The 27,125-nt window shown below is 30.4% G+C and overlaps 1 protein-coding gene across 1 annotated transcript; it reads left to right on the forward strand.

The window, feature by feature from the left end:
• The first annotated feature begins 19,496 nt into the window (after positions 1 to 19,496).
• LOC149195821 (LRR receptor-like serine/threonine-protein kinase FEI 1) lies at positions 19,497 to 24,273 on the forward strand. The gene is made up of 13 exons (XM_089408032.1): positions 19,497 to 19,934; positions 20,171 to 20,306; positions 20,489 to 20,560; positions 20,677 to 20,748; positions 21,070 to 21,141; positions 21,258 to 21,329; positions 21,620 to 21,691; positions 21,967 to 22,088; positions 22,277 to 22,456; positions 22,816 to 23,148; positions 23,243 to 23,497; positions 23,592 to 23,725; positions 23,980 to 24,273. Exons 1-13 carry the CDS (start codon positions 19,802 to 19,804, stop codon positions 24,271 to 24,273), a joined length of 1,947 nt encoding a protein of 648 aa, XP_089264158.1. The 5' UTR covers positions 19,497 to 19,801.
• The last annotated feature ends 2,852 nt before the right edge of the window (positions 24,274 to 27,125 follow it).

Raw genomic sequence — 27,125 nt, forward strand, 5'->3', positions numbered from 1 at the left:
CTATTGAGGATTCCTTTGATTTAATTTGTATAAATGGTCGTATAATTCTAATATGAAATTAATAATAAATATATTAGTAAGAAAAAACAATTTTAATTATATATTTTTAAGTATATAGAGATATATTTATATAAAATATATTTATATAAAAATATGTATTCATAAATATGTGCATTTATACCAAATGTATATTGAATTTATCTATCCATTATTCACTTGATATCACACAAGTTTTTATTAGAGTTTGTTTTATTTAAATGACATTTTATTATAAAAAGGTTATTTTTCACCTACTTTTATATTTTTCACATATATATAATAGTTTGGTTGATTTTTCGGCCTGGAGTATGCCGTAAAACTGCTTCTGCTTGGCTAAGAGCTTGTCTTCCTCGGACGTAAGGAAACAGGTTAACGGCCCAAGACCCAGAGGCATCTGGTAGGAGTGAGAGCCTGCTCCCGATTACGGACCACCAGCAGGGTTATGTCAGGTGGCGTGGTTTTCCTATTTAACAGTGATGAGTCAAACCCAGCATTCGCGGATAGCAGCCAGAGATGGCTGTCCTCACTGTTGGTTTGACACCTGAGTTGATAGGTTTTACCACCTTCGGAAAAAAAAAAAAAATAGTTTGGTTGATTTAAGCTCTTTGTTACTGATTTAATTGAGATTGTTTTGGTTAAATGATATTTTATTTGATTTACTTAAATAACTTATTATTAGTTATATTTTTCTTATATATAATTTTAATTAGCTAGTTTAATCTTATTTATTATGTTAAGCTGTAAAGAGGTTACCTAATTTAATCTATCCTCTTCAGTTTTGTGAAGTTATTGATTATTATTATAATTTATATTTAATATTGTCTTTTATTTATAAAATTAGAAAAAAATTAAAAAATAATAAAATACTAATTATTTTACGGCTTAGTTTAATTTTTAGAAATTTTTGTATTTTCTTTTGAACCTTTTTTCGGTCATCCCAAAAATTCCATAGAGATTTTTTAGAATTCTAAGTTTGAATTATGTAATTTAAAAAAATATACATTTTAAATAACAAAAAATTGTAATCTCACTTAAATTTATATCTTCTAATTTTACTTTTAAAAAATCAAATTTATTTAATAATTAAATAGTGCCTTTTTTAAATTATATACTTAAAAAGCCCCATAGGGTAGGCGAGTTGGTAATCACAATGAGGTGAAGTTCTTTAGAAAGGCGGGCTCCGTACTGATGGTCACGAGTTCAAATCCCTTGGACTTACCTGGAGCTATATAGAGGGGCGGGGGCAGCTGCCGATTCCACTGTAATAAATATATATATATATATATATATATATATATATATATATATATATATATATATATATATATATATATAATTATATATCCAAAGGGGGTAGAGTATGTATGCCTTCGTAGACTTAGCAGTCAAATCGTTGTGCGGAGGTGAGTCCCTTGTCCCACAAACAAGGGGGTCTCATACACTAATTTGGTGTCTGGCTTGGCCGTGACCTTAAAAATGAATATTATTATAAACCAATAATAAATCTATAATATGTATATTAAATAATTTGTTAAATATTTGAGAATGTTATAATATATGGTTATTTTTAAATTTTATATTGTTTTTAATAAGTTTTTAATATTTTTGAAAGTGCATATTTTATTTGTAATATTTTTTTTGTACAACTCAATTTGTAGCTAGGAAGGCTTAATTGCTACACCACCTGAGATCGAGCATGCTCGTTGCTACTTCTATCAGCGTTGGAGAATTGGAGAATTGCAACACCCCGCAAGCACAATTCTTGGGCTTGAGGGGATTTCGAAAAATTTCTCTTATGTGATTTCTACAGAAAAACTTTACTAAATTTAAAAGTATTTTTAATTTTCAATTTTTTTAATATTATAAATAAAATTTGTCTATGAAAGTTTGGCCAAAACCTTTGCTTAATTCATTATGGATCATATAAACATAAATACAGAAAACACCTTTAAATATTTTACATAAATTAAATTAAAATTTCAAAATATAAATTTTTATAATATTTTAAAAATTTTAAATACATTCTTAATCATTTTTATTTCAAAATATAAATTTTTATAATATTTTAAAAATTTTAAATACATTCTTAATCATTTTTAAAACATAAATATAAGAGATTTTACATATACTTAAATTAAATTAAAATTTCAAAATATAAATTTTTTAATATTTTAAAAATTTTGAATATTTTTTTAATTATTTTTAAAATATAAATATAAGATTTTAAATAGTTATTTGTATTTATTTATCTAAACCAAATTAAATTAAATCATAAAATTTGTTTAAAATATTTAATTAAAAATTATTAATAAAAATATTTATATTATTTATATTATTTAAACTTAATTTTTATTATATTTAAAAATTAAATACATCTTTGAAAATTATAACTTATAAATAAATAATAATAATAAATTAATTAATTAATTAATTAAATTGTTTACAAACCCGCCAAAATCTTGGACTTCTAAGCTTAATCCAACAACATGGCCATAAAATTCATCCAAAATAAATATACAATGTCTCTTGGATGATTATTATCATTCAAATATTACGAAATGAAGAAAGAGCAAAAGTGGAGTGTGATTAATTGATTTGAGTATTTCAGTATGATTCATTGATTCAATATTTCTTGTTGTCTAATCAAAGGTTGAATTTGAGTCCTGTCCATATCATCATAAGCAAAAACTTCAATCTTCAGAGGTATGATGAACTGAAACGTAAGAAGAAAGAAGAAACCTTAACACAAAGGCCATTATTTGCATTACAGAGGATAGTAATCATATAAACAATAAGGAATGCATATTATTTTTTTGGACAAAAGGTCTTGTGGAAATTGGCTATGATTCACAAACATCATTATCTTTATGAATCGATGATAACTAAGAGAGAGTTTGTGCATACTATATATATAACAAATTATATATTTTGGATCATTGTTTAGAATTATTGTAATTTTGTTAGTGATTATAAAGATCTTGTTTCACAAATTGATTAAATATTTTTGACCAATAAAAAAGAAAGTATTGTGGCTTTTCATTTTATGAGTACTGAGAATTGATTTTTTTGGACATGGTAAACTCATGGTGGGTAAAAAATTGTGGTTTTTTATTTTTATGGATTGGGAGTTGATTTCATGTAGAGAATGTAAATCAATGGTGGATAGCATGTTTTGGGAAGAAATTTATGTAACTAAATAATATTTAAAGATGTTTTTATTTCTAATATTTGTATGTGAAGATTGTTGATAAACATGAGGGATTCCAATTCCCAATTCTTTGAATTATTGAGCTATTCCTTTATAACTTGAAGGAGGTGATTATGTTCATTGTTGCTTTTAGAGGTAGACAAGTTGATATTAACAATGTCTTTGTTGCACTTTCTTAGACCATTACAAATACCATGGATGATAGCTATGAGGGACTTTAATAAACTATTGGGTTACTCCCTAATAGCTTCAAGAAAGTCATTACATTCATTGTTGCCTTTTGAAATAGACAAGTTGAGATTGATCATTTCTTTGCTACACTTTCTTAGATCCTTGCAAATACCTTGGAGCTCCATCGCTAGATAATATACATAATAGGTATGGTCCATGGTATATGTTGAGTTCCATTATCACTGAAAATTAGTGAGGTTGACTACTAGAGAAAGACAGAGCATTAAAGAGACAACCAAAGAGATAGGGAGAGACATCCACAAAGGTTAAGATATGGAAGAGGCTCCTATGTCAAGTCCCAATAAGATATGATCAAATTGTATATTACAACATAGATTTTATAGAAAACAAAAAATTGGCAACTAATACTTGAAGAGAGCTTGCACTAAAAGAATAAGCCAGAGCCACTAGCAAAACAAAAAATGAAAGAAAGGGTTTATGCTATTGCAAAAAAAGGGAGGTCAAGGTGCCACAAATAACATTGAATGAGTAGGAGTACAAAGTAAATCCTCTTCTTAACCTAAGTTAATTGATGTGACAAGGGTCGATAGATGGATAAGCATCCCCTTAAATTATTTTCGTTCTTACATAAAACCACCATCAATATTTTATGTAATTAGGGAAGTTCTTGGAGATATTTTGATCATAATGGAGACTCCAAGTGACTCTCTACAAGAGAATTCACCATCTGGGAGAGTTGTGCCTAGATTGGGGATGACATCAACCTCTATATTGTTTTATCTTAGCATTTAGAAAAAGGGGGTTTAATTGAATTTTCTCGACAACAAATTGATTCTTTGAACTTTCTTGCAAATAGGTGGAGAAGAAACATAAGCTTGATATTGACGACTCATATTATAAGGGCCAAGTTACCATTCACCATCACTTCTTGAATAGAATGAAAAACCAAAATTTGAATTCCTCAAAAAGAAACTGGAACCTCCACCTCATTGTTGGTGGCATGGGGAAATCCATATGCATATTCAAATTATTTTTGTTTGCCAAGGTCTAACCTCATGCCCACACTCTACATCTGCTACCCCTAAGTTTCCCTTAGATGCTCCATCAAAGAAGAGTGAATGTTGATTCTTGTCCTTCAACCATTTGTTTATCTACTCCTCTCCCAATCTAAAATCTAATAAATAATCTTTAATATAAAAACCAAAATATTTTATGAAATTTTGGTAACTTAATTTGATTTGCTAACAAAATTTAGTTTTTATCCACCAACAAAATTCCAAATATATGTTTTTGATTTTGCTAAAAACACTCAATCTCTTCTTTTATTATTGGAATGAGAACACCCTTACAATTATCTATAATGTTTGGACAAGTTTATGACCTTGACTTTAAAGCCCACAAGGAACTTTATAACCAATGTTTAAATGTGCATTTAAGTGTACCTAAGTAAAGGTATTTTAAATAAAATCATATTAGATCATGAAAATCACAATTGGATACAACTTTTAGTTGTTGAAGTTATAACTAGGTTCAATCTTCATAATTTATCTATTTTATCATTATGTTTTTGTAAAGAAGTCAAAAATAATTTATTAAAGTCAAAAGAAAAATTATTTTTGTTATGTCCCATTTGGACATTTGAAAGAAAAACAAAAAATAAATTTTGTGTCTTTTGGTCAATTCCCAACTGCCAAGTTGTCCCTCCAGATGACAAGTTGGCTCAACCCCTTTTTGGCAACCATTCAACCTCATTGATGGCTCTATAAAGTAGACATTTGACCCCCTTCTTGAGCACTTGGACACACAACATGTAAGTCATCCATCTCTACAATTTACAAAGAATAAAAAGAGTGAAGAAGGTCGAAATACAGAAGGACAAGGACTAAATTTATATGCTCTCACTCTAGCAAAATTAGAAGATCAAAGAACAATCCCAAATATTGGTCATGTCTCCCTATGGAAAAGTATGAAGATTACAGTCCAAACTTTTGTGGGTTTCTGTGGTACACCATTGATAAAAAACGAAGCTTCTGTGGTCAAGACATAGGTCAAATTTTAGGCCTCTTAGAGCAAATATATCTTAAATCGTGACCATGTGCTTGGAGGTTACTTTGTGGACACATTCATGGGGGTTGACTTAGCACTTGGGAAGTAGTTGTCATGATACTATTGGTCAGTTTTTCTATGACTTGGATTTCCCTTGTTGACAAATATTCTATAAGGAAAGTGTTGGGTTTTCCTCCTTGTGGGTTTTTCCCTGACCACTGGCCTAATTTCTAGCGTCTCTTGTCTCTTGTGTATTGTAATCTCTATCTATTTTGTACTTGCATGGTTAAATTGTATAATTTGTTGATGAATAATAAAGTAAAAGATAAAATAATAATAAACACCTTCATAAGTAATTATCATGTTTAGAAATTCACCCTTACAATCAAATTTCAACATGGGATTAAAGCTAGTTTTGGAAAGTGTTTTGAATTGCCTCTGTGATGTGATATGAATTCTATATGTAGTGTTGGACAAAGATTCCTAAATATATATTTCTGTTCCAAGTACTGAACATGATCCTGAGCTAAGACTAACGTCTATAGAGATCTATGGAAGGGATCCAAAGTTTGTATATTAATATGAGCTATGAACCTTATTCTCTGAACTATGACCATATTACACCAAGTTGACTATGTCTATGATATCAACTCATCCTTATAATCTTAATTATCTTTATTTTTATGGAACATTTTGAATTACATCACTGTGGTATCGTCATATTGTTGTGGCATTACTCAAGTACTCAATGATGATCCAAACTCCTTGATCAAGACTCCTATCTCCGTGGATACATATGTAACAAATCCAACCTTACTCCCCGACAAGAATATTTTTTTAATTATATTTTTTTTTAAGTATATAAAAATATATTTATATAAAAATATGCATTTTATTTATTTTATGAATAATAAATATGTGTATTTATACCAAATATATATTGAATTTACATATTCATTATTCACTTGGTATCACACAAGTTTTATTAGAGTGTGATTTACCTAAATGCCATTTTATTATAAAAAGATTATTTTTCACATATTTTTTATATTTTTCACACATACATAATAGTTTGGTTGATTTAAGCTTTTTGTTATTGATTTAATTGTGGTTGCTTTAGTTAAATGATATTTTATTTGATTGATTTAAATGACTTATTATTATAAAAAAAATTATATTTTTCTTATATATAATTTTAATTAGTTAGTTTAATCTTATTTATTATGTTAATGTGTAGGGAGGTTATATAACTTAATCTATCAAAACTGAAAATATTAATTAGTATTATAGTTTATGTTTAATATTGTCTTTTATTTATAAAATTGAGGAAAAGGAAAAAAAAAATGATAAAATACTAATTCTTTTATGGCTTAGTTTAATTTTAGAAATTTTTGTATATTTTTTTATTTTTTTTTATTTTTTGGGTCATGTCAAATTTTTTAGAGGGATTTCTTAGAATTCTAAGTTTGAGTTATGTAATCTAAAATAATACACATTTTAAATAACAAAAAATGACAATCACACCTAAAATTATATCTTCTAATTTTACTAAAAAAATCAAATTTATTTAATAATTAGAGGTTACCTTTCTTTAAATTTTATACCCAAAAAGTTAAAAATTATATATATATATATATATATATATTTGTTAAATATTTGAAAATGTTATAATATATGGTTATTTTTAAATTATATATTGATTTTAATAAGTTTTTAATATTTTTAAAAGTGTATATTTTATTTATAATATTTTTGTTGTAAGCGGAATTTGTATATGAGAAGGCTTAATCGCTGCGCCACCTGACATCGAGCATGGCTGCTGCAAAGTGTTGGAGAACTGCAACACCCTGCAAGCACAATTCTCAGGCTTGGGGGTTTTGAACCAAGACGTCCCCATACAAAGCACAAAGCCGTTTGTGCAAACCTTCAGAAACATATTTTATTTGTAATATTAAAAAAATTGAAAATTGAAAATATTTTCAAATATATTATATATACAAATAAATTAAAATTTCAAAAATATTTAATTTGTAATGTTAAAAAAATTAAAAATTAAAAATATCTTTAAATCAAAATTTCAAACATATCAATTTTTTTAATATTTTAAAATTTTTGAATACTTGTTAATTATTTTTAAAATATAAATATAAAATTTTAAATAGTTATTTGTATTTAATGATCCAAATTGAAATTAAATTAAATCATAAAAATTATTAATAAAAATACCTATATTATTAATACTATTTAAATTTAATTTTTAATTATATTTAAAAATTAAATACATCTTTGAAAATTATAATTAGAAAAATAAGAACAATTTTTATTTACCAACCCACCAAAATCTTTGACTCGCAAGCTTAATCCAACAACATGAGCATAAAGTTCATCCAAAATAAATATACAATGTCTCTTGAATGATTATTAACATTCAAATATTACGAAATAAAGAAAGAGAAAAAGTGGAGTGTGATTAATTGATGGAGTATTTCAGTATGATTCATTGATTCAATATTTTGTTGTTGTCTAATCAAAGGTTGAATTTGAGTTCTCTCCATATCATCATAAGCCCAAACTTCAATCTTTAGAGAGGTATGATGAATTGAAACGTAAGAAGAAAGAACAGACCTTAACACAAAGGCCATTATTTGCATTGCAGAGGATAGTAATCATATAAACAATAAGGAATGCATATTATTTTTTTGGACAAAAGGTCTTATGGAAATTGGCTATGATTCACAAATATCATTATCTTAATGAATCGATGATAACTAACACAGAGTTTTTGCATAACAAATTATATATTTTGGATCATTGTTTAGAATTATTGTAACTTTGTTACTAATTATAAAAAAATCTTGTTTCACAAATTGATAAAATATTTTTGACCAATAAAAAAGGAAAGGAAAGTAGTGTGTAGTGTGGCTTTTCACTTTTATGAGTACTGAGAATTGGGTTTTTTTGGACATGGTAAATTAATGGTGGGTAAAACATTGTGGTTTTTTATTTTTATGGGTTAGGAATTGATTTCATGTAGAAAAGGTATATCAATGGTGGATAGCATGTTTTGGGAGGAAAATTTATGAAACTAAATAATATTTAAAAAGGTTTTTTTTTCAATATTTGCATGTGAAGGTTGTTGATAGACATGAGCGATTCTAATTCTCAATTCTTTGAATTATTGAGCTACTCCTTCATAACTTGGAGGAGGTGATTATGTTCATTGTTGCTTTTAGAAGTAGACAAGTTGAGGTTAACAATGTTTTTGTTGCACTTTCTTAGTGTTGGGTGTGGAGCTTGATTATCTTCTATATTCAAAGGTATCGCCACATTGGACCCCAGTTCGAAATGGGGGCGGCAACGCCGCCCATAAAATATTCGCTGCAGGGGGGTCTGGGGGGGGTGGCTGCGACCTTTGGGAGCCCCCCCTGGCGGGGGATTTCAGGGGCAGCGCCCCCGAAGCTAAAAACAACTGTAAAATTGCCTTGTAAAAGTATAGTAATTTCTAGTCAATCTGGGCCGTTCATTAGGCGAATGATCTGACGATAGAACTTATGTCTAGTTTAGGGTTTTTTGCCCTAGAAGGCAACCCCTCTCTTTGTATGAGGGCATTGTATTTGAGGCTGTGTAATAGATGTGTATTCTCTGAGCGAGAAACAGAGAGGTGAGACTGTGAGAGAAAACAGAGGATATTACAACGGATCTGTTGTAGGTTGTGTCTCTTCATTTTGCTAGATAATAGAAAGGAAGGACTGGCTATTCGAGGTGGACGTAGCCCAAACTGGGTGAACCACGTAATCTGTCTCTCTCTTGTTTTGTGTGTTTTCTGTGTTTATATTTCTGCAATATTTTATGTGTTCCATTGCTCCGTAATATATAATTTTCTAACACTTAGACCATTGCAAATACCATGGATGATAGCTATGAGGGACTTTAATAAAGTATTGGATTACTCCCTAATAGCTTGAAGAAAGTAATTACATTCATTGTTTCCTTTTGAAATAGAAAAGTTGAGATTGATCATTTTTTTGCTACAATTTCTTAGACCCTTGCGAATACCATGGAACTCCATCCCTAGATAATATAGATAATAGACATGGTCCATGGTACATGTTGAATTCCATTATCACTGAAATTAGTGAGGATGACTACTAGAGAAAGATAGGGCATTGAAGAGTCAACCAAAGAGATAGGGAGAGACATCCACAAAAGTCAATTTATGAAGGAGGCTCCTATGTCAAGTCCCAATAGGATATGATCAAATTGTATAATACAACATAGATGTTATAGAAAGAAAAAAGTTGACAATTAACCATGAAGAGAGTTTGCACTAATAGAATAAGCCAGAGCCACTAGTAAACAAAAAAAGAACGAAAGGGTTTACCCTATTGCAAAAAAAGGGAGGTAAGGTGCCCCAGATAACATTGAATGAGTAGGAATACAAAGTTCATAAGGAGGAGGGAGGGATTAAATTCTCTTCTTAACCTAAGGTAATTGATGTGACAAGGGTGGGTAGATGGATAATTGTCCCCTAAAATTATTTTAGTTCTTACATAAACCACCATCAATATTTTATGTCATTAGGGAAATTATTGGAGGCATTTTGATCAGAGTGGAGACTCCAAGTGACTCTCTACAAGAAAATTCACCATCTGGGAGAGTTGTGCCTAGATTGGCAATGGCATCAACCTCTATATTGTTTTCTCTTAGCATTTAGAAAAAGGGGGTTAAATTGAATTGTCTCGATAACAAATTGATTCTTCGAACTTTCTTTCAAATAGGTGGAGAAGAAACATAAGCTATATTGAGGACTCATATTAAAAGGGCTAAGTTACCTTTCACCATCACTTCTTGAAAAGAATGAATAACCAAAATTTGAATTCCTCAAAAAGAAACTCTAACCTCCATGGCATTGTTGGTGGCATGGGGAAATCCCTATGCATATTCAAATTATTTTTATTTGCCAAGATCTAACCTCATGCCCAAACCCTACATCTACTACCCCTAAGTTTCCTTTAGATGCTCCACCAAAGAAGAGTGAGTGTTGATTCTTATCCTTCAACCATTTGTTTATCTACTCCTCTCCCAATCTAAAGTCTAATAAATAATCCTTAATATAAAAACCAAAATATTTAATGAAATTTTGGTAACTTAATTTGATTTGCTTAAAAAATTTAGTTTTTAGCCACCAACAAAATTCTAAATATATGTTTTTGATTTTGCTAAAAACACTCAATCACTTTTTTTATTATTGGAATGAGAACACGCTTACAATTATAATGTTTGGGCAAGTTTATGACCTTGAGTTTAAAACCCACAAGGAACTTTATAACCAACGTTTAAATGTGCATTTAAGTAGACTTAAGTAAAGGTATTTTAAATAAAATCATATTAGAGCATACAAATCACAATTGGATACTTGAAGTTATAACTAGGTTCAATCTTCATAATGTATCTATTTTATCATTATGTTTTTGTAAATAAGTCAAAAAGAATTTATTAAAGTCAAAAGAAAAAATATTTTTGCTATGTCCCATTTGGACATTTGAAAGAAAAACAAAAATTAAATTTTATGGGTCTTTTGGTCAATTCCCAACTGCCAAGTTGTCCCTCCAAATGACAAATTGGCTCATCCCCTTTTTGGCAACTATTCAACCTCATTGGTGGCTTTATAAATAAGACATTCAACCTCCTTGAGCACTTGGACACACAACATGTAAGTCATCCATCTCTAATTTACAAAGAATAAAAAGAGTGAAGAATGTCGAAATAAAGAAGGACAAGGAGTAAATTTGTATGCCCTCGCTCTAGCAAAATTAGAAGATCAAAGAACAGTCCCAAATATCGGTCATGTCTCCCTATGGAAAAGTATGAAGATTACAGTCCAAACTTTTGTGGGTTTCTATGGTACATCAGTGATCAAAACCGAAGCTTTTGTGGTCAAGATATAGGTCAAATTTTAGGCCTCTTAGAGAAAATATATCTTAGATCGTGACCATGTGCTTGGAGGTTACTTTGTGGACACATTCATGGGGGTTGAATTAGCACTTGGAAGTAGTTGTCATGATACTATTGGTCAGTTTTTCTATGACTTGGATTTCTCTTGTTGACAAATATTCTATAAGGAAAGGATTGTTGTGTTTTCCTCCTTGTGGGTTTTTCCCTGACCACTGGCCTAATTTCTAGTGTCTCTTGTCTCTTGTGCACTGTGATCTCTATTTATTTTGTACTTGCATGGTTAAATTGTATAATTTATTGATGAATAATAAAGTAAAAGATAAAAGAACAATAAACACCTTCATAAGTAATTATCATGTTTAGAAATTCACTCTTATAATCAAATTTCAACATGGGATTAATGCTAGTTTTGGAAAGTGTTTTGAATTTCCTCTGTGATGTGATCTGATGTCTATATGTAGTGTTGGACCAAGATTCCTAAAGATATATTTCTGTGAAATTGTGATAAGTCTAAATCATAATCTAACATCCAAGTACTGAACATGATCCTGAGCTAAGACTGAGGTTTGTAGAGATATATGGAAGGGATCCAAAGTTTGCATATTAATATGAGCTATGAACCTTATTCTTTGAACTATGACCATATTACACCAAGTTGACTATGTCTATGATATCAACTCATCCTTATGATCTAAATTATCTTTGTTTTTTTGGAACATTCTAAATTGCATCACTGTGGTATCGTTATATCGTTGTGGCATTGCTCAAGTACTCAATGATGATCCAAACTCCTTGATCAAGACTCCTATCTCCTATGGATACATATGTGACAAATCCAAACTTACTCCCCCAGTCAAGGATACTTCAGTCTCATGAAATATTGACTAACTTCTCTAGTGTAATTCATTATGATTTGTTTAATGCACTAAAGCAAGGATTCAGGAAGCCACCTTGAATTGGATTTGAAAGAAAAATATCAACATTATTTAAAGAGAAATCAAAGTTATGTTATCTAAAAAAGGGCGAAAGAAGCCTTTCTTGCTTACTCTAGTGAGTATAACGAAGTCATCATCGTGTTTTGAAGAACCAAAGAACTTTGAAATATTTTCCTCATATGTCTAAGACATAAATATTCTTTAAAGGAGATCGAAGTCTTTGTATGTTAGTAAGTTAAGATTATATGAACTTGAAATTCAAAAACCTCAGATCAAAAGAAGTTGCAGAGGTCTGAGAAGCTCAACAAAACCTCAACAGATGATTACTTCAATAGGTCAAGATTGTTACAAGATCTCAGGATTAATGGTAAGGAAAAAGGTTGAGGATTTTGGCATCCTACGTCATCAAAGGTTTCAGATGAAAGGTCAAGCATTTGGAATAAGAATCATTGTTGTTTTTCTCAATATACCATGTCTTAAAGGATTGAGTTCCTTAAAACGACCCAAGTCACTCTGAAGGACCAAGATCATACTCAATAATGATTTCCTATTGTTTTAAAGTCATTGTCAGTGTATCAAATCATGAGAAGTGTTACAATGAAGTTCAATAATAACAAAAACAAGTTTCTAGAGTTCATGTTTTTTATGCTTACTCCATGCAAGGAAGTCAAATTTTCTAGAATTCAAGTTGCCTTGAATGCCATTATGTTCTTGTCTAAGAACATGTAAAATGCTAATAAGACGTTTTGCATCTGATGGTCATTTAGAAGTAAACCCCCTTTGAAACGTTTGTTGTTAATCAAGAGTTGATATCAAAATGTGTGAAGGTTCTATGGATAATATTCCACTAGTATTGCTACATTGATTGTTGAAGAGTTTGTAATCCTTATAAGATTTGAATGAAAAAGGAGTCGAGTACTTCTTCAGGATTGAAAAAGGAAGCTTTAGATATTGACTTGCACAAGACCGCAAGGATGAGTGTGATATATCTAGGGTTTGTAAAGGGTTATGAAAATATGGGGTTTTGAAGTTAAAAACCCTAGCTATACATTCAAATATCTAGGATGCAAAAGGATTTGAACAAGAATTCCCTAGAATTTATGGACAAAACCTTAGGATAAGTTGTTTCTGCTGAAAGAAGAAAAACCTAACCCTAGCAAGAAAAAAATGCTATCATGACAATGATGTGGATGAAGCTGACAAAGTTGTAAATAAATGAAAGATCAAGGGGAGCTGAATCTCCTCTCAAAAGATAATTATTCTATAAATTTTCTCTTTGATTAAGATTATTGTTGTTATCTTTAATTTTGGTTAGTCTCTTGTTTATTCTTGGTTATACTTGTTCTCCCATGATCTCCTAGTGAGGATTGCAAGTAAATGACAAGGGTTGATTAGGCTTTGGCAACAAAAGAATGATATGGAAGAACAAAACATAGTTAGAGGACTTTCCAGATTTATAGAAGACCTTAATATTGGAGGAATAGACAGTATTGATTGATTAGTCTAAGAAAAGTCAAGCTTGTAACAGATGGCATCATAGAAGCAAGAAGGTTCTCCCACTAAGAGGGAGAGGACCATGTTAAGACAATTGCCTCAATTAGAAGAGTTACCATAGGAAGAGAAGCCCCATGATTAAAGAATACCTCATACTTTGGGATTGATTAAATGATTTGTTTGTGACAATAGAAGGACTTTTGCCATAAGAAAAAGGTGTTGCCTTCAAAAGGCGCTGGAAGTATAACTTGACATGAAGAATCTTGGATTGATACACTACTACTTGAGGTTTGAGGTTTGGTAGAAACCTAGTTGGTAGTGCTAATGATGAAAAATAATACTATTGGTGGTTATTATTTCTTGGAAAAGAAGAAAGAATAATTTTGTTGCACTGCAAAGATGAAAGATATGGCAGCTCGTGCAATCAGATGTAAAGAAATTTGACTCTGTAAAATGTTCGATGGACCATTTGATGACATGTAAATTCAACTGTAATACATTGTAATAAGCTATATGAAGATTGTCAGAGAACCTAGTTTTCGTAGAAGATTGAAGCACATTATGATTCTAGATGTGATGCAGATGGGAGACAAGAAGCTACAACAAATCTCCACAGATGAACATGTAGCTGATGTAAGGGAAGTATGAGTACTTCCAAGACAAGCTTGGGCTTGTGGATTACTCCTCCCAGGTTGAGAGGGAGTGAGGATGGACACCTAGTTCTCCATATGCCATGTACTGTGGCTATGACTAACCACCATAAGTCAAGTACATGGACATGGATAAGGAGAATGGTGGATTGGATAAGCATATTGAATAGACATTCTTGAGTCATGTATTATGGCTTATTAGGATTAACACCCTAAGTCAAGTACATTAACATGGTGAAAGAATGGTTCAATGGACTGACATTTACTTATGGCAAGTAGGAAATGCTCTTGTGGAGGGCATACTCTGGTGAACCTAGGTGTAGTATGTGCCTTGGAGAGGCAATGTGTTGTCCTATTGAATGCCTCCCAACATTGTGCTCTAATCTAGTGGAGAGATAGAGTTTACTTGTCAAGGCCTTGGTAATTTGACAATGTTGGTTATGATGATGTTATCATCAATGGTGCCTATCAATCTGGATCCTTTGTTATAAGAATATTTCAACTTGAAAATATCCCGATGAGCCATTATGAATACCTCCCTAGTTAAGAGGGAGTGTTGAAGTTATAACTAGGTTCAGTTTTCATAATGTATATATTTTATCACAATGTTTTTGTAAAGAAGTCAAAAAGAATTTATTGAAGTCAAAAGAAAAATTATTTTTGTTATGTACCATTCAAACATTTTAAAGAAAAAGAAACATAAAAAAATTTATGTGCCTTTTGGTCAATTCCCAATTGCCAAGTTAGCCCCCTAGATGACAAGTCGACTTACCCCCTTTTTGGCAAACATTTGACTCATTGATGGACATATAAAGAAGACATCCAACCTCCTTCTTGAGCACTTGGGCACACAACATATAATTCATCCATCTCTGCAATTTACAAAGAATAAAAAGAGTGAAGAAGGTCGAAGTACAAAAGGAAAAGGATTAAATTTGTATGCCCCCGCTCTAGCAAAATTAGAGTATCAAAGAACAATCCCAAATCTTGGTGATATCTCCATGTGGAAAATTATGAAGATTATACTCTGAATTGTTGTGGGTTTTCATGGTACATCAGTGATTAGAACTGAAGCTTACGAGGCTAGGATATAGGCAAAATTTTAGGCCTATTAGAGCAAATCTATCTAAGATCATGACCATGTTCTTGGAGGTTACTTTGGGGACATATTCGTGGGCGTTGAATTGGCACTTGGGAAGTAGCTGTCGTGAAACTACTGGTCAATTTTTCTATGACTTGGATTTCTCTTATTGACAAAGATTCTATAAGGAAAGGATTGTTGGGTTTTGCCCTGACCACTCGCCTAATTTTTGGTGTCTCTTGTCTCTTATGCATTTTGATCTTTATTTTTTTGTACTTTCATGGTTAAATTGTATAATTACTTGATGAAGAATAAAATAAGAGATAAAAGAACAATAAACACTTTCACAAGTAATTATCATGATTAGAAATTCACTCTTGCAATCAAATTTTAATGCTAGTATATGAACATATCATGTATTGTTGTAGGTTCTACCTCAAACATGGGCATATAACAACTTTGTGTAGAATATAATGGATTCCTTTTGAGTGAAAATTTGTTCAAATAGTAAACCCACTTAATGAGAGCACTGGACAATTAATTGTTATTGAGTGATTCTACTTATATATATGGAGTAGAAGTGCCTAGAGATTTAGTTTGTGATCCCACCCAACTCACTATTGAGGAACATGCAAATAATGATAAAGAGATTACTAAGGAAACCCACTCACCATTGAAAGAGTCCTTGATTGATTCTTATACTATAAGGATGAAATAGACACATTAATTGCACAATTTAGATCAAAAAGGAAATTAATCCTCTAATTAAGATAAAAGACACACTACAAATGGTGGTACCAAATGCCAACTTTCTCTAATCAATACATTTAAAAGACAAAATGATAAAAACAACACTACCCATGTGTCAATACTTTCATTGAACCAAAATTTAAAGGACAAAAAGATAAAAACAACACTACCCATTAACATGCATGATCCTCATTAATAAAAAAAAAAAAAAAAACTCATAATTATTTTTTAGAATTAAATGAATGGACAACCATAAAAACACAAAGACCAAATAATAAAATGTTTGGTTGAATTATTATTATTACAACTTGAATCAGTGTGGAAGAAAATTAAACTTGTAATTAAAAAACATAATCTGTAATTAATTAGAAACATAATCTATTTAGGTAATATGATTGTAATGTTTAATATAAAATGAAATAAAATTTAATTAATATAATATTTAAAATTTATATATAAATATGTTTGAAACTTTTTAAATATAAAATAAAAATTAAATTTGTCTTTTTATTTATTTTTACCATTCATAAATAAAAATTTAAATATTTAATAAATAAAAAATTTGAAATTTAATAATATTCCTAAATACTTCATATTAAATTCCAACATAGTTGGTAATAGTGAATCATAGTAAAAAAAACTTTAGAAATTCTAATTTTAGGAATATTACATGAAAATAGAATGAGGGTGGTGTTGGTTAGATTTTATTTAATATAACATTTTTTTTAACTTAAATCAATGTGGAAAAAAATATGCTTATAATTAAAAAACACAATCTATAATTAATTAAAATCATAATTTATTTAGTTAATATGATTATAATGTTTAATAGAAAATGAAATAAAATTTAATTAACCTAATATTAAAAAATTATATATAAATATGTTTGAAACTTTTTAAATATAATTTTTTTTTTTTTAAGTTCAATATTTAACAAATAAAAAATTTGAAATTTACTGATATTCCTAAGTACTCTATATTAAATTCCAACCTAGATGGTAATAGTGAATCATAATAAAAGACTTAGAAATTCTAATTTTAGGATATATGAAAATAGAATGAGAGTGATGTTTGTTAAGATTCCATTTAATATAATATTTTTTCTAAGTATGGTTTTAGTTGAAAAGAAGATTTTGCTAATTAAATATATTAAACGGAATGGTTTTAGTTGAAATTTAACTTTGTTAAATGAAAGAAGTTTTTGCCAATTAAATATGTCACACAAGATGAGATTGTGTATATATGTAAATTTTTTAATTAAAATTTCTCCAATATGATTTATACAAAAAAACTTTGCTTAATAAAATGCACATCTTTATATAAATATAAAAATAAAATATATTAAATATTATTATTAATTTTTTAATATTTAAAATAATAAATAATTAAATTAATATTTTTAATTTTAAATAGAATACATTATATTAATGAAATTCTAAATAAAACAGATTAATATTAAACAATCTAATTATATTGATGATGAACCACCTTTATTAAAATTAATATAACATTTTTTTACTTTAAAAAAGTAAAATATTGAATTTATTTTTATAATATTAATAACTATGTGATTAATAAAAACTATTATTTTAATAAAAAATTATTATAAACTTAAATAATATTAAAACAAAAAAATCATAATTATAAAATATTCAACTTATATATTTTATTATTTTTTAATTCTTTTTAATATATTAAAGAATATTGAAAAAATCCTTAATATATTACATAATATTGAAAAAAAGTCTTTCAATATATTACAAAAAATAGCAAAATATTAAAAAATGTTGAGGTTATTTTTCAATGTAAACCACCCTTTCAAATTTAAATGATTCCAAACTAGAAAAATTAAAATTCATAAAATATCCGAAACTTTCTTAATATTAAATTCACTGAAAAATTTTCCTAACCACTCATTATCCATTATTAAAATGCAATGAGAATGAAACTTCAATAACAACCATATAATATTGAAAAAAGTCTTCAATATATTACAGAATATGAAAAAATATTAAAAAATGTTGGAAGTTATTTTTTAATACAAACGACCCTTTCATTAATAAAAAAATGTGATTTTAACCAACATTCTATAAACAAATTTAAATAATTCCAAATTGAAAAATTAAAATTCATAAAATATCCTAAACCTTTTTAATATTAAATTCACTAAAATATTCTCCTAACCACTCATTATCCATTATTAAAATGTAATGAAAATGAAACTTCAATAAAGACCATATAATATTGAAAAAAATCTTCAATATATTACAATATAAGTATTAAAAAGTGTTTTGAAAAAATCTTCAATATATTACAATATAAGTATTAAAAAGTGTTTTGAAGTTATTTTTCAATACAAACCATCTTTTCATTAATAAAAAAATATGATTTTTACAAACATTTTATGAGCAAATTTAAATGATTCCAAATTAGAAAAATTAAAATTCATAAAAAAAAATCCCAAACCTTCCTAATATTAAATTCACTAAAATATTTTCGTAACCATTCATTATATATTATTAAAATGTAATGAAACTTCAATAACAACCATATAATATTAAAAAAAATCTTCAATATATTACAAAATATGTAAAAATATTAAAAAATATTGAAGCTATTTTTCAATACAAACAACTCTTTCATTAATAAAAAAAAATATGATTTTAACCAACATTCTATGAACAATTTTAAATAATTCGAAACTAGTAAAAAAATAAAATTCATAAAATATCCCAAACCTTCTAAATATTAAATTTAGAAAAATATTTTCGTAACCACTCATTATCTATTATTAAAACTTCAATAACGACCGTATACTCCAAGACTTTGCTGGGAACCAAAACCAACTTGCGTGCACACTAGGGTAATAACACAATCATAAAAATATAACGAGGAATGGCAATTTTTTTTACAACGGCTACTTGGACACTAAGAATCACATATTCCAATGAGGATAATCTATGCCCCACCATTGTCTTCCCTTTCACAAGTTTGCCTGTGGATGCATTCTCTAAATATATAATTTATTGTCTAGCAAAAAGAAAATACGAGTGTGGGGACAAGTTGCAAGTGTCATTAGTTTCAGTGACCTAGAATCCAATATCCAATAAACCATGATTTGTTTTCATGGTCCCCATTTCACTCTCCTTACTACTGTTCTGACCTACCGAACTCGAGTATGGAGAAATGGTACTGTAGGTACTACTGGAAATACGAGAAATCCCTTGAAAGTAACAACAGTTATGGGATTGAGTATCAGTACTGGACCATTGGTGTGATGCCTGTTATGATTTCTCAGCATTCAATAATGGCCCTTGGGTCCCTTTGACTTCCATTTACAATTTCATCAATCAGGGACCCAGGCACTGATTGATGGGGTTTCACAGATAACTGTGTGAAAGGCTAAAGCATGGTGGTTTGGGCAGCGACTCGGTGATTCATCCTGTGAAACATGACAATGCAGTTGGGAGTTGCAGATACCAGAGCAAAAATGTACCAGGTTCATGTTCAAAGGCATGCTCTGTGCTTGCTTGCTACAACCCTTGTGTGTTTTATTGTTCATTGCAGTCCTCTGACACCAGATGGTAAGCCATGAAGCTGAACCCTTCATTTACCAATATAAAATACCGGAATACAAGAGGTTGAAGTTGTTTATAGTTTGAGATCTCTGTTATTGGTTTTCTGAATTCACGAAGTGTCTAGGTTGCAGTAGGTGTTCTATGGCACTCAGATGGTAGCCTATTGTATTGCTTGTGTTAAAAGTTATCTGTTTTCCCAGTTAAGTTTCTGAGTTGCCAATGGTTGTTGTTGAGGATTGTAGGTAAGGCATTGCTAGAGTTCAAAGCCCAACTCAACGGAACGAGGAATTTTCTCAGAAACTGGAACGAATCAGACGCGACCCCATGTGGCTGGGCTGGAGTAATATGCAATCCACTTACTAAACGAGTTACTACATTGTGAGTCACATACCCAAATGCCCATCGCTCCAAATTCTCATACTAAAATTGATTTTAGTGACAGATAATATGTTAATTATAGTGGAAGAGCTGCAATAATTGTTCAGAGCTTTAATGCCTGGGAAAATGATGTCATTTTTGTGGATTAGTAATTGACGTTTAATCCTCTGTTGGATCACCAGAAACCTGCCGTATCTGCTCCTCAGTGGAACTATATCTCCCAGCATTGGCAAATTGAACAAGCTGCACAGATTGTATGTCCTGATTCCACCTCTGCATTGGAAATTACTTATGTTTTGGCCTATTCAGAATTCCCTTGAGTTATATCAAATTTTCTGTTTAGGCAATAATGTGTATTGTGGGTCTGCAGAGCTCTTCATGAGAACAGGTTGCATGGACACATCCCTCCAGAGATAGGCAAATGCACAGAGTTGAGAGCATTGTGAGAAACACCCTATTTTCCTGTCTTGATTTGTCTCTGTTTTAAATTTTAATTGATGTAGAAGGTCAAAAACTTGTTAAATGCACAAGAGATTTTCTGCTGAAAATATGGGCCTGCTGTCAGCCACTCTCCCTTTTGAGTTTTGGGCTGGACAGTAGTTTATCTCTTTATTTTTCAGTCAATTTCATTTGAAGAATATTGACATCATATTCAGCACTAGATAGATCAGTATGGAATGCCAGGTAGGATTCATACAAATTATGCTTAGGGTGTGTTCTCAATCTATTAGCGTTCATAATGAACTCCAAAGCTTTCGTGCAGATACTTGCGGGATAACTACCTGGAAGGCGAAATTCCTGCAGAGCTGGGTAACCTGTCAAATCTTGTTATCTTGTGAGTTGGGAATTGCTCTTTGCAAGACCTTTTCCTCCTGCACAAAATATTCCAATTTGGACTGACTAAGTTTATTGGGGCTCTACTTGAACGAGCTATTTGTGTTGTTTCTGCAGAGATCTTTCAAGCAATTCATTGAAAGGAGTGATTCCACCATCTATTGGTGAATTAGGCATGCTGAGATTCTTGTAAGTAGGACACAATCCTATGTTTTCTCATTTTGTTTTTCGAAAATTTTAATTAGTTATCAGGAACTACAAAATGCCACATAAGGTATCAGCCATGCTGCATACTGAAATCGATTTTGAATTTCATCCCTTGGTGTTATAAATTCAAAACATTTATATTGAAATGAATGCAAGTAAGTACACAACGAACCAAGCACAACTGTTTCTAACTTTCTACCTTATATGAGATACTACTGGAATCTAAAAATATCTTATGACATGGTAATGTGTTGCAAAATCTTGCATTTCAGAAATTTATCCACAAACTTCTTTGCGGGGGAGATCCCTAAAACTGGAGTGTTAGGAGGTTTCAGCAATCACTCGTAAGTCCTTGCATCACTTTCACATTAATTGTCTTTCAGATCTTGAAGTATTTATCACTCTTTTGTGCCAAGATCGTTAAGTTTATGAAACTTCAAACGAGAAATTTGATATACAATATCCAAGGGCATGACTAATCTTAATAGGAAAGGTGAAAAACTTGGATCAACAATGTTGTAAATATCTGGTTGGGTGACTGTTTCTTGTTACTGGGAAAATAATATCTTTAGCTCCTTCTGCGAATAAAAATGTACCTTCTGGGCATTGGCATATGCAGATTTATAGGCAACCTGGACTTATGTGGCCTGCAAGTTGAAAAGCTTTGTAAGAATATGCTTGAGTTCCCTGCAGTCGTACCCAAGCCCAATGATAATGACAACGTCACGGATGTTAAACAAGGCAAATCTCCAAAATCCTATTCTTAAGTGATACTTTATTCATGTATTTCATTTAGGTAATTTGAATTTTGCATTCTTTCTACTAATCCAGTAAAATCTTCATAATGCAAGGAAGGAAGAAATGTTGTAAAAGTATCATGTTTATGAATCAACTTTAAGACTGATTATATGGAACCCGTTGGATTTCAGTAGAGCATGCTAGGACATTGGCACGGTACTTGAACGGACTCCTTATTGGAGCAATGGTTACAATGGGAGTCGCTCTTTGTGTGCTCCTTGTGTTCTTGTGGGTCTGCTTTTTATCTAAGAAAGGTGTCAAAGAGGAAAAGGAATGTAGACAGATAGAGCAACTCCCCCAGAACCAAACAGGTATTCACTTTGCAAATTTCAAGTGATATATATATTTATAGATATATCAACAAAAATGTTCTCTTTGATCATTTTTTATGTTCTAGTAAAACTTTAAGGAGTGATATTCACTGATATTCACAAATCGTTCACTTCTCTGGCAATTTTCCAAACACTAAATTGTGATAGATGAAAATGCCTCTTTCAAAAACTAGTGTAAAATGTCAAAATTTAAGTCCAACGTTTACTCAGTTCTTCAAGGTGATTCATAAATGAATACTTCAATGTAAATTTCCTTTTTTATATACTTGTTTTAGAGATTGAGAAGATTCAACAACTGTTCAAGTCACCTCTTGAAATTCAGCTGGATTATTTTGCAGACACGCAGCTTGTTACATTCCATGGAGATTTACCATACACATCTGAGGATATTATAAAAAAGATAGAGATGCTTGGTGACACTGACATCATTGGTTCTGGGGGATTTGGAACTGTGTACAAGCTGGTGATGGACAATAACAGTTTATTTGCAGTGAAGAAAATTGAGAAGCCTGGTGTAGCATCCAATAGGATATTTGAAAGGGAGTTGGAGATTTTGGGAAGCATTAAACACAGGAATCTTGTTAATTTGCGTGGTTATTGTAAATCTCCATCAGCTAAAATGCTTATCTATGATTTCTTACTCATGGGAAGCTTAGATGAATTTCTCCATGGTTAGTATTTTGAAAATTAGATCAATGTTTTTATTGATGCCATAGTTTTCAACCGTGATATATGCCTGCTTAAAAGGCTTCTGATTTTGTTCAGACTGCAAACGACCTACTCCGCCTTTAAACTGGATGGCCCGATTGAAGATAGCACTTGGAGCAGGCCGAGGCCTGGCTTACTTGCATCATGACTGTGACCCTAGAATTGTTCACCGTGACATAAAGTCGAGCAATATACTCATTGATGAAAGGCTGGAGGCACATGTATCAGACTTTGGTCTTGCAAAGCTCTTGGAAGATGGCAAAACACATGTAACCACCATTGTTGCAGGCACACTTGGATACTTAGCTCCAGGTATGTTGGCCTTCCTTCTACACATGAGCCCGAGTTTATTCATATTTATTATATGCATTAGAACACTGATTTTTATCCTCCAATGCCAAAATAGAGTACTTGCAAAGTGGGAGAGCAACAGAGAAATCAGATGTGTACATCTTTGGAGTAGTATTGCTAGAATTTCTTAGTGGAATAAGACCAAACGATCCTTCCGTTATGAATGAGGGAGTGAATTTGGTAGGATGGGTGAGTCTAAATCCATATTTCCTTTCATTTTGAAATGTGAATTTGTGTTTCTCATTAATTTAATTATATATTCACAGGATGTTTTATTGTGGTACTTTATCTTAAAACTTCCTTGAAACTTGATATTTACTTGGTCTGCAAAGTTGAGCTGTGGAGTACAACCTGTTATGAAGTTTACTGATTGCCATTTTTGCTTGACTTTATGTCACATGAGTTCAAGATTGTTATTAAACCATGTCTGATGGCAAATTCAGGTTAACACACTCATGAGAGAGAGTAAATTGGAGGAGATTGTTGATCCAAGGTGTGGTTTTGTACCACGGGATAGTATTGAGACAATTCTTGAAATTGCAGCCAGGTGCATAGCACCAAATCCTGAAGAACGACCAACAATGAACAGAGTAGTGCAGATGCTAGAAGAAGAGACTATGCCTCCCTACTCAAGGGAGTTCTGCCCAATAATGAACCATGTAGTTCAAATGCTAGAAGAAGAGACTATGTCTACCTGCCATAGTGAGTTTTATGACTCATGTTCTGATGGAAAATGAATTCAATTCGACTACTAGATGTAGAGATAATTCAAGGTGATAATGCTTTCCATTTAAAGTGATTGTTTTCATTGAGGATGTATTGTTTGGGCCTTTAGTAGCCCCCTCCTTTATTTTTCTTTACCCATTTGTATATAAACCATAATGAGATATAGTAATTTTTTATGACAGTAGAGCAGATCATCCCTGCCAAGCAAAACTAAATTGTATGTGAATTATAATCAGCAGTCAGCTGTATGAATGAAATTCAAATAGAAGATTCTACGATTTATTTCAATTCAAACATAAAACACTTCCAATAAATGTTTATTAAGTGCGTTTCAACTTTCCACACCTTTGCAACTTGTGTTAACCTCTTAACTGAAAAACAGTGCATAAAGTACACAAAGGAGAATCAACTAGCAATACATATACAAATATCAATGAACAAACGTCATCCTCTGTTGTTTACCATTTTCGTTACACTATAAGAGCTAGCCTTGCTTAGCATATTCAGAACATTATGTACTGTAACCAATGTATAGCTTTGTTTGATACAATATGACATTATATTTAAAAGTATTGGACTTCATTACATTTTCGTTCGATGCAGATGAATATTAAAATCTATTGCACTAATGCTAAAACTGCTATTGCTTCATAGATACTGCTATGGGATTGTTTGCAACCTTGTGTTGTTTTGGTGGTGAGCTATAATGAGAAATGGAAGACAGGACTGTTCTCAAGTCAAAATGGAATTGCCTAACTACCACCTTGCACATAACTTCCAGCTTAATCCTTTGCCACTCTAAACTTGTATTAGTTTGTCTTGCCTCTACTTGTGCTATCTTGCAAATATGTTCAAGTTTGCAAGGTTTCCATTACAGATGAAGATTATATGAGATAGAAATACTCATGTTTTTTTTAAGTGCTTCCTTTAAACTTAATAGATAAGTGGTCTGAAGAGATTTGGCATGACAAGCCTTGTGAGGCAAACCATTAACACAAACATTTTTGTTCTACTAAGTTGTGGGGACAGGTGGCATCATTACACCAAAGTCACAGACGACTTGCCCTGCTGCTGACCACTTATCCTTGTTTTAAGAGAATCGAACCTTGGTCGGTGCCCTGACATCCATCATCTTCAATGCTGTATCATGACCCCATTGACACTATTTTCTTCAACTAATATATATTGGGTTTAGTAATATTGAGAATTTATTAAATTGTTAAATTATTTTCGCTTTCATTCAATGTTTGTTGTCAGCTAACAATCTTCCAGCGAGAACAAAAATTTTCAATATTTTAATTTCATTTTTCAAATAATAAAAAATATTTCAATATTATAATTTCATGTGGCACACCAAAGGAATTGATAGGTCGATATTGAATAACACATTTCTCAAGATAAGATCGAATAAATAATGTCAATTTTTTTCCATATTAAAAAAAATAAAATAATAATATTTATTTGTATGTGTAACTTATGAAGTAGAAGAATATTCATTTTTTTATTCAGAAAAGAATTCTCAAGATAAGATGGAATAAATAATATCATTTTTTAATATTAAAAAATAAAATAATAATATTTATTTGTATATGTAACCTATGAAGTAGAAGAATATACATTTTTGATTCAGAAAAGAAAGTATTAATTGATGTAGTCATTTTTGTTAATAAATAAATACATAATAAGATTTAAATATGATGCATTATATTTAAGTTAATTGTTTATATTTTAAGTAGGTATTATTTTAATAATTAAATTATCAAAACTAATTTAAACTTAAAACAATAATAGTTTTAATAATAATATGGTTAGGTTTAATAATATGGTTATGTTCAATTATGTGATATTTTTTGTATTTTTAATATTTAATATATTTAAAAACATATTATTTAGAGTGTTTTTTATAGTTTGAAATATGTTATAATAGAAAAATCACATAATGGAACACAAATGTTTGTCCTTAAAATTCATGTGGAAATATTGTTTTCTTATATTATGAAGATTATAATACAAATCACAAATTTGTTCAAGTTTATTGTTAGGTTATGAGACACTATGGTTTTCTACAATGCTCTACAATATCTATTTCTTTATTCTATTAATACATTCTCCATGCTATATCCATCTCTCTATTCTATCAGTATATTCTCCACACTTTTGCTCAGTTTTATTGAACAATTAGTGACTAATGAAACAAACAAATGTTTCACTCCTCCCTATTTTATTATATTTTTGGTTAAGAGAATTAGGGTTAGGTTTAGGGTTTTGAAATCTAGTAGAGATTCCATGATGTTTTTAAGTTAGGTTTAGGGTTTTGAAAATCTAGTAGAGATTCCATGATGTTTTCAGAAGCAACCAGTGGATTTCCACATATTACTAACTCCCTGTTTTGAAATTATGGTGAATTGACCTTATCCAACGATAACTTTTGGACACGAACTCAATGGTAAGTGCATGATAGCTTGTTGTAGTGTCTCTAGATGCTTTTCTTAGCAATTAGGCATAATCAATCAAGTTTTTTTTTGTCACATTAACTATTTGCGAGGTTAAATTCAATCTTTAACAATAGTATAATATAGATTTTATATGCAAATATAAAATGATAGCAATGGAAGAGCGTAGCCATAGAAAAAGCTATAATGCAATCAATGTTAGATGCGCAATAGCTAGTCGATGTAGTGTTTGTCAAACTATTAGTTTTTATATAATCACAAGTCCAAGATCACTTTCTTATGAGTTGTCATTCTTATTTACTAATAAGGTGTTGCTATGATCCATTAATGATATATTAATGAGATCTAAGTGGTCAAATACATATGCTATAAATTGATATCATGAGATAACATATCTTGAGAATGACTTA

This window comes from Pinus tabuliformis, chromosome 2_2 (genome assembly GCF_031772625.1).
Source record: "Pinus tabuliformis cultivar Carrire ecotype Pingquan chromosome 2_2, CPIR1, whole genome shotgun sequence".
NCBI classification, from domain to species: Eukaryota; Viridiplantae; Streptophyta; class Pinopsida; order Pinales; family Pinaceae; genus Pinus; species Pinus tabuliformis.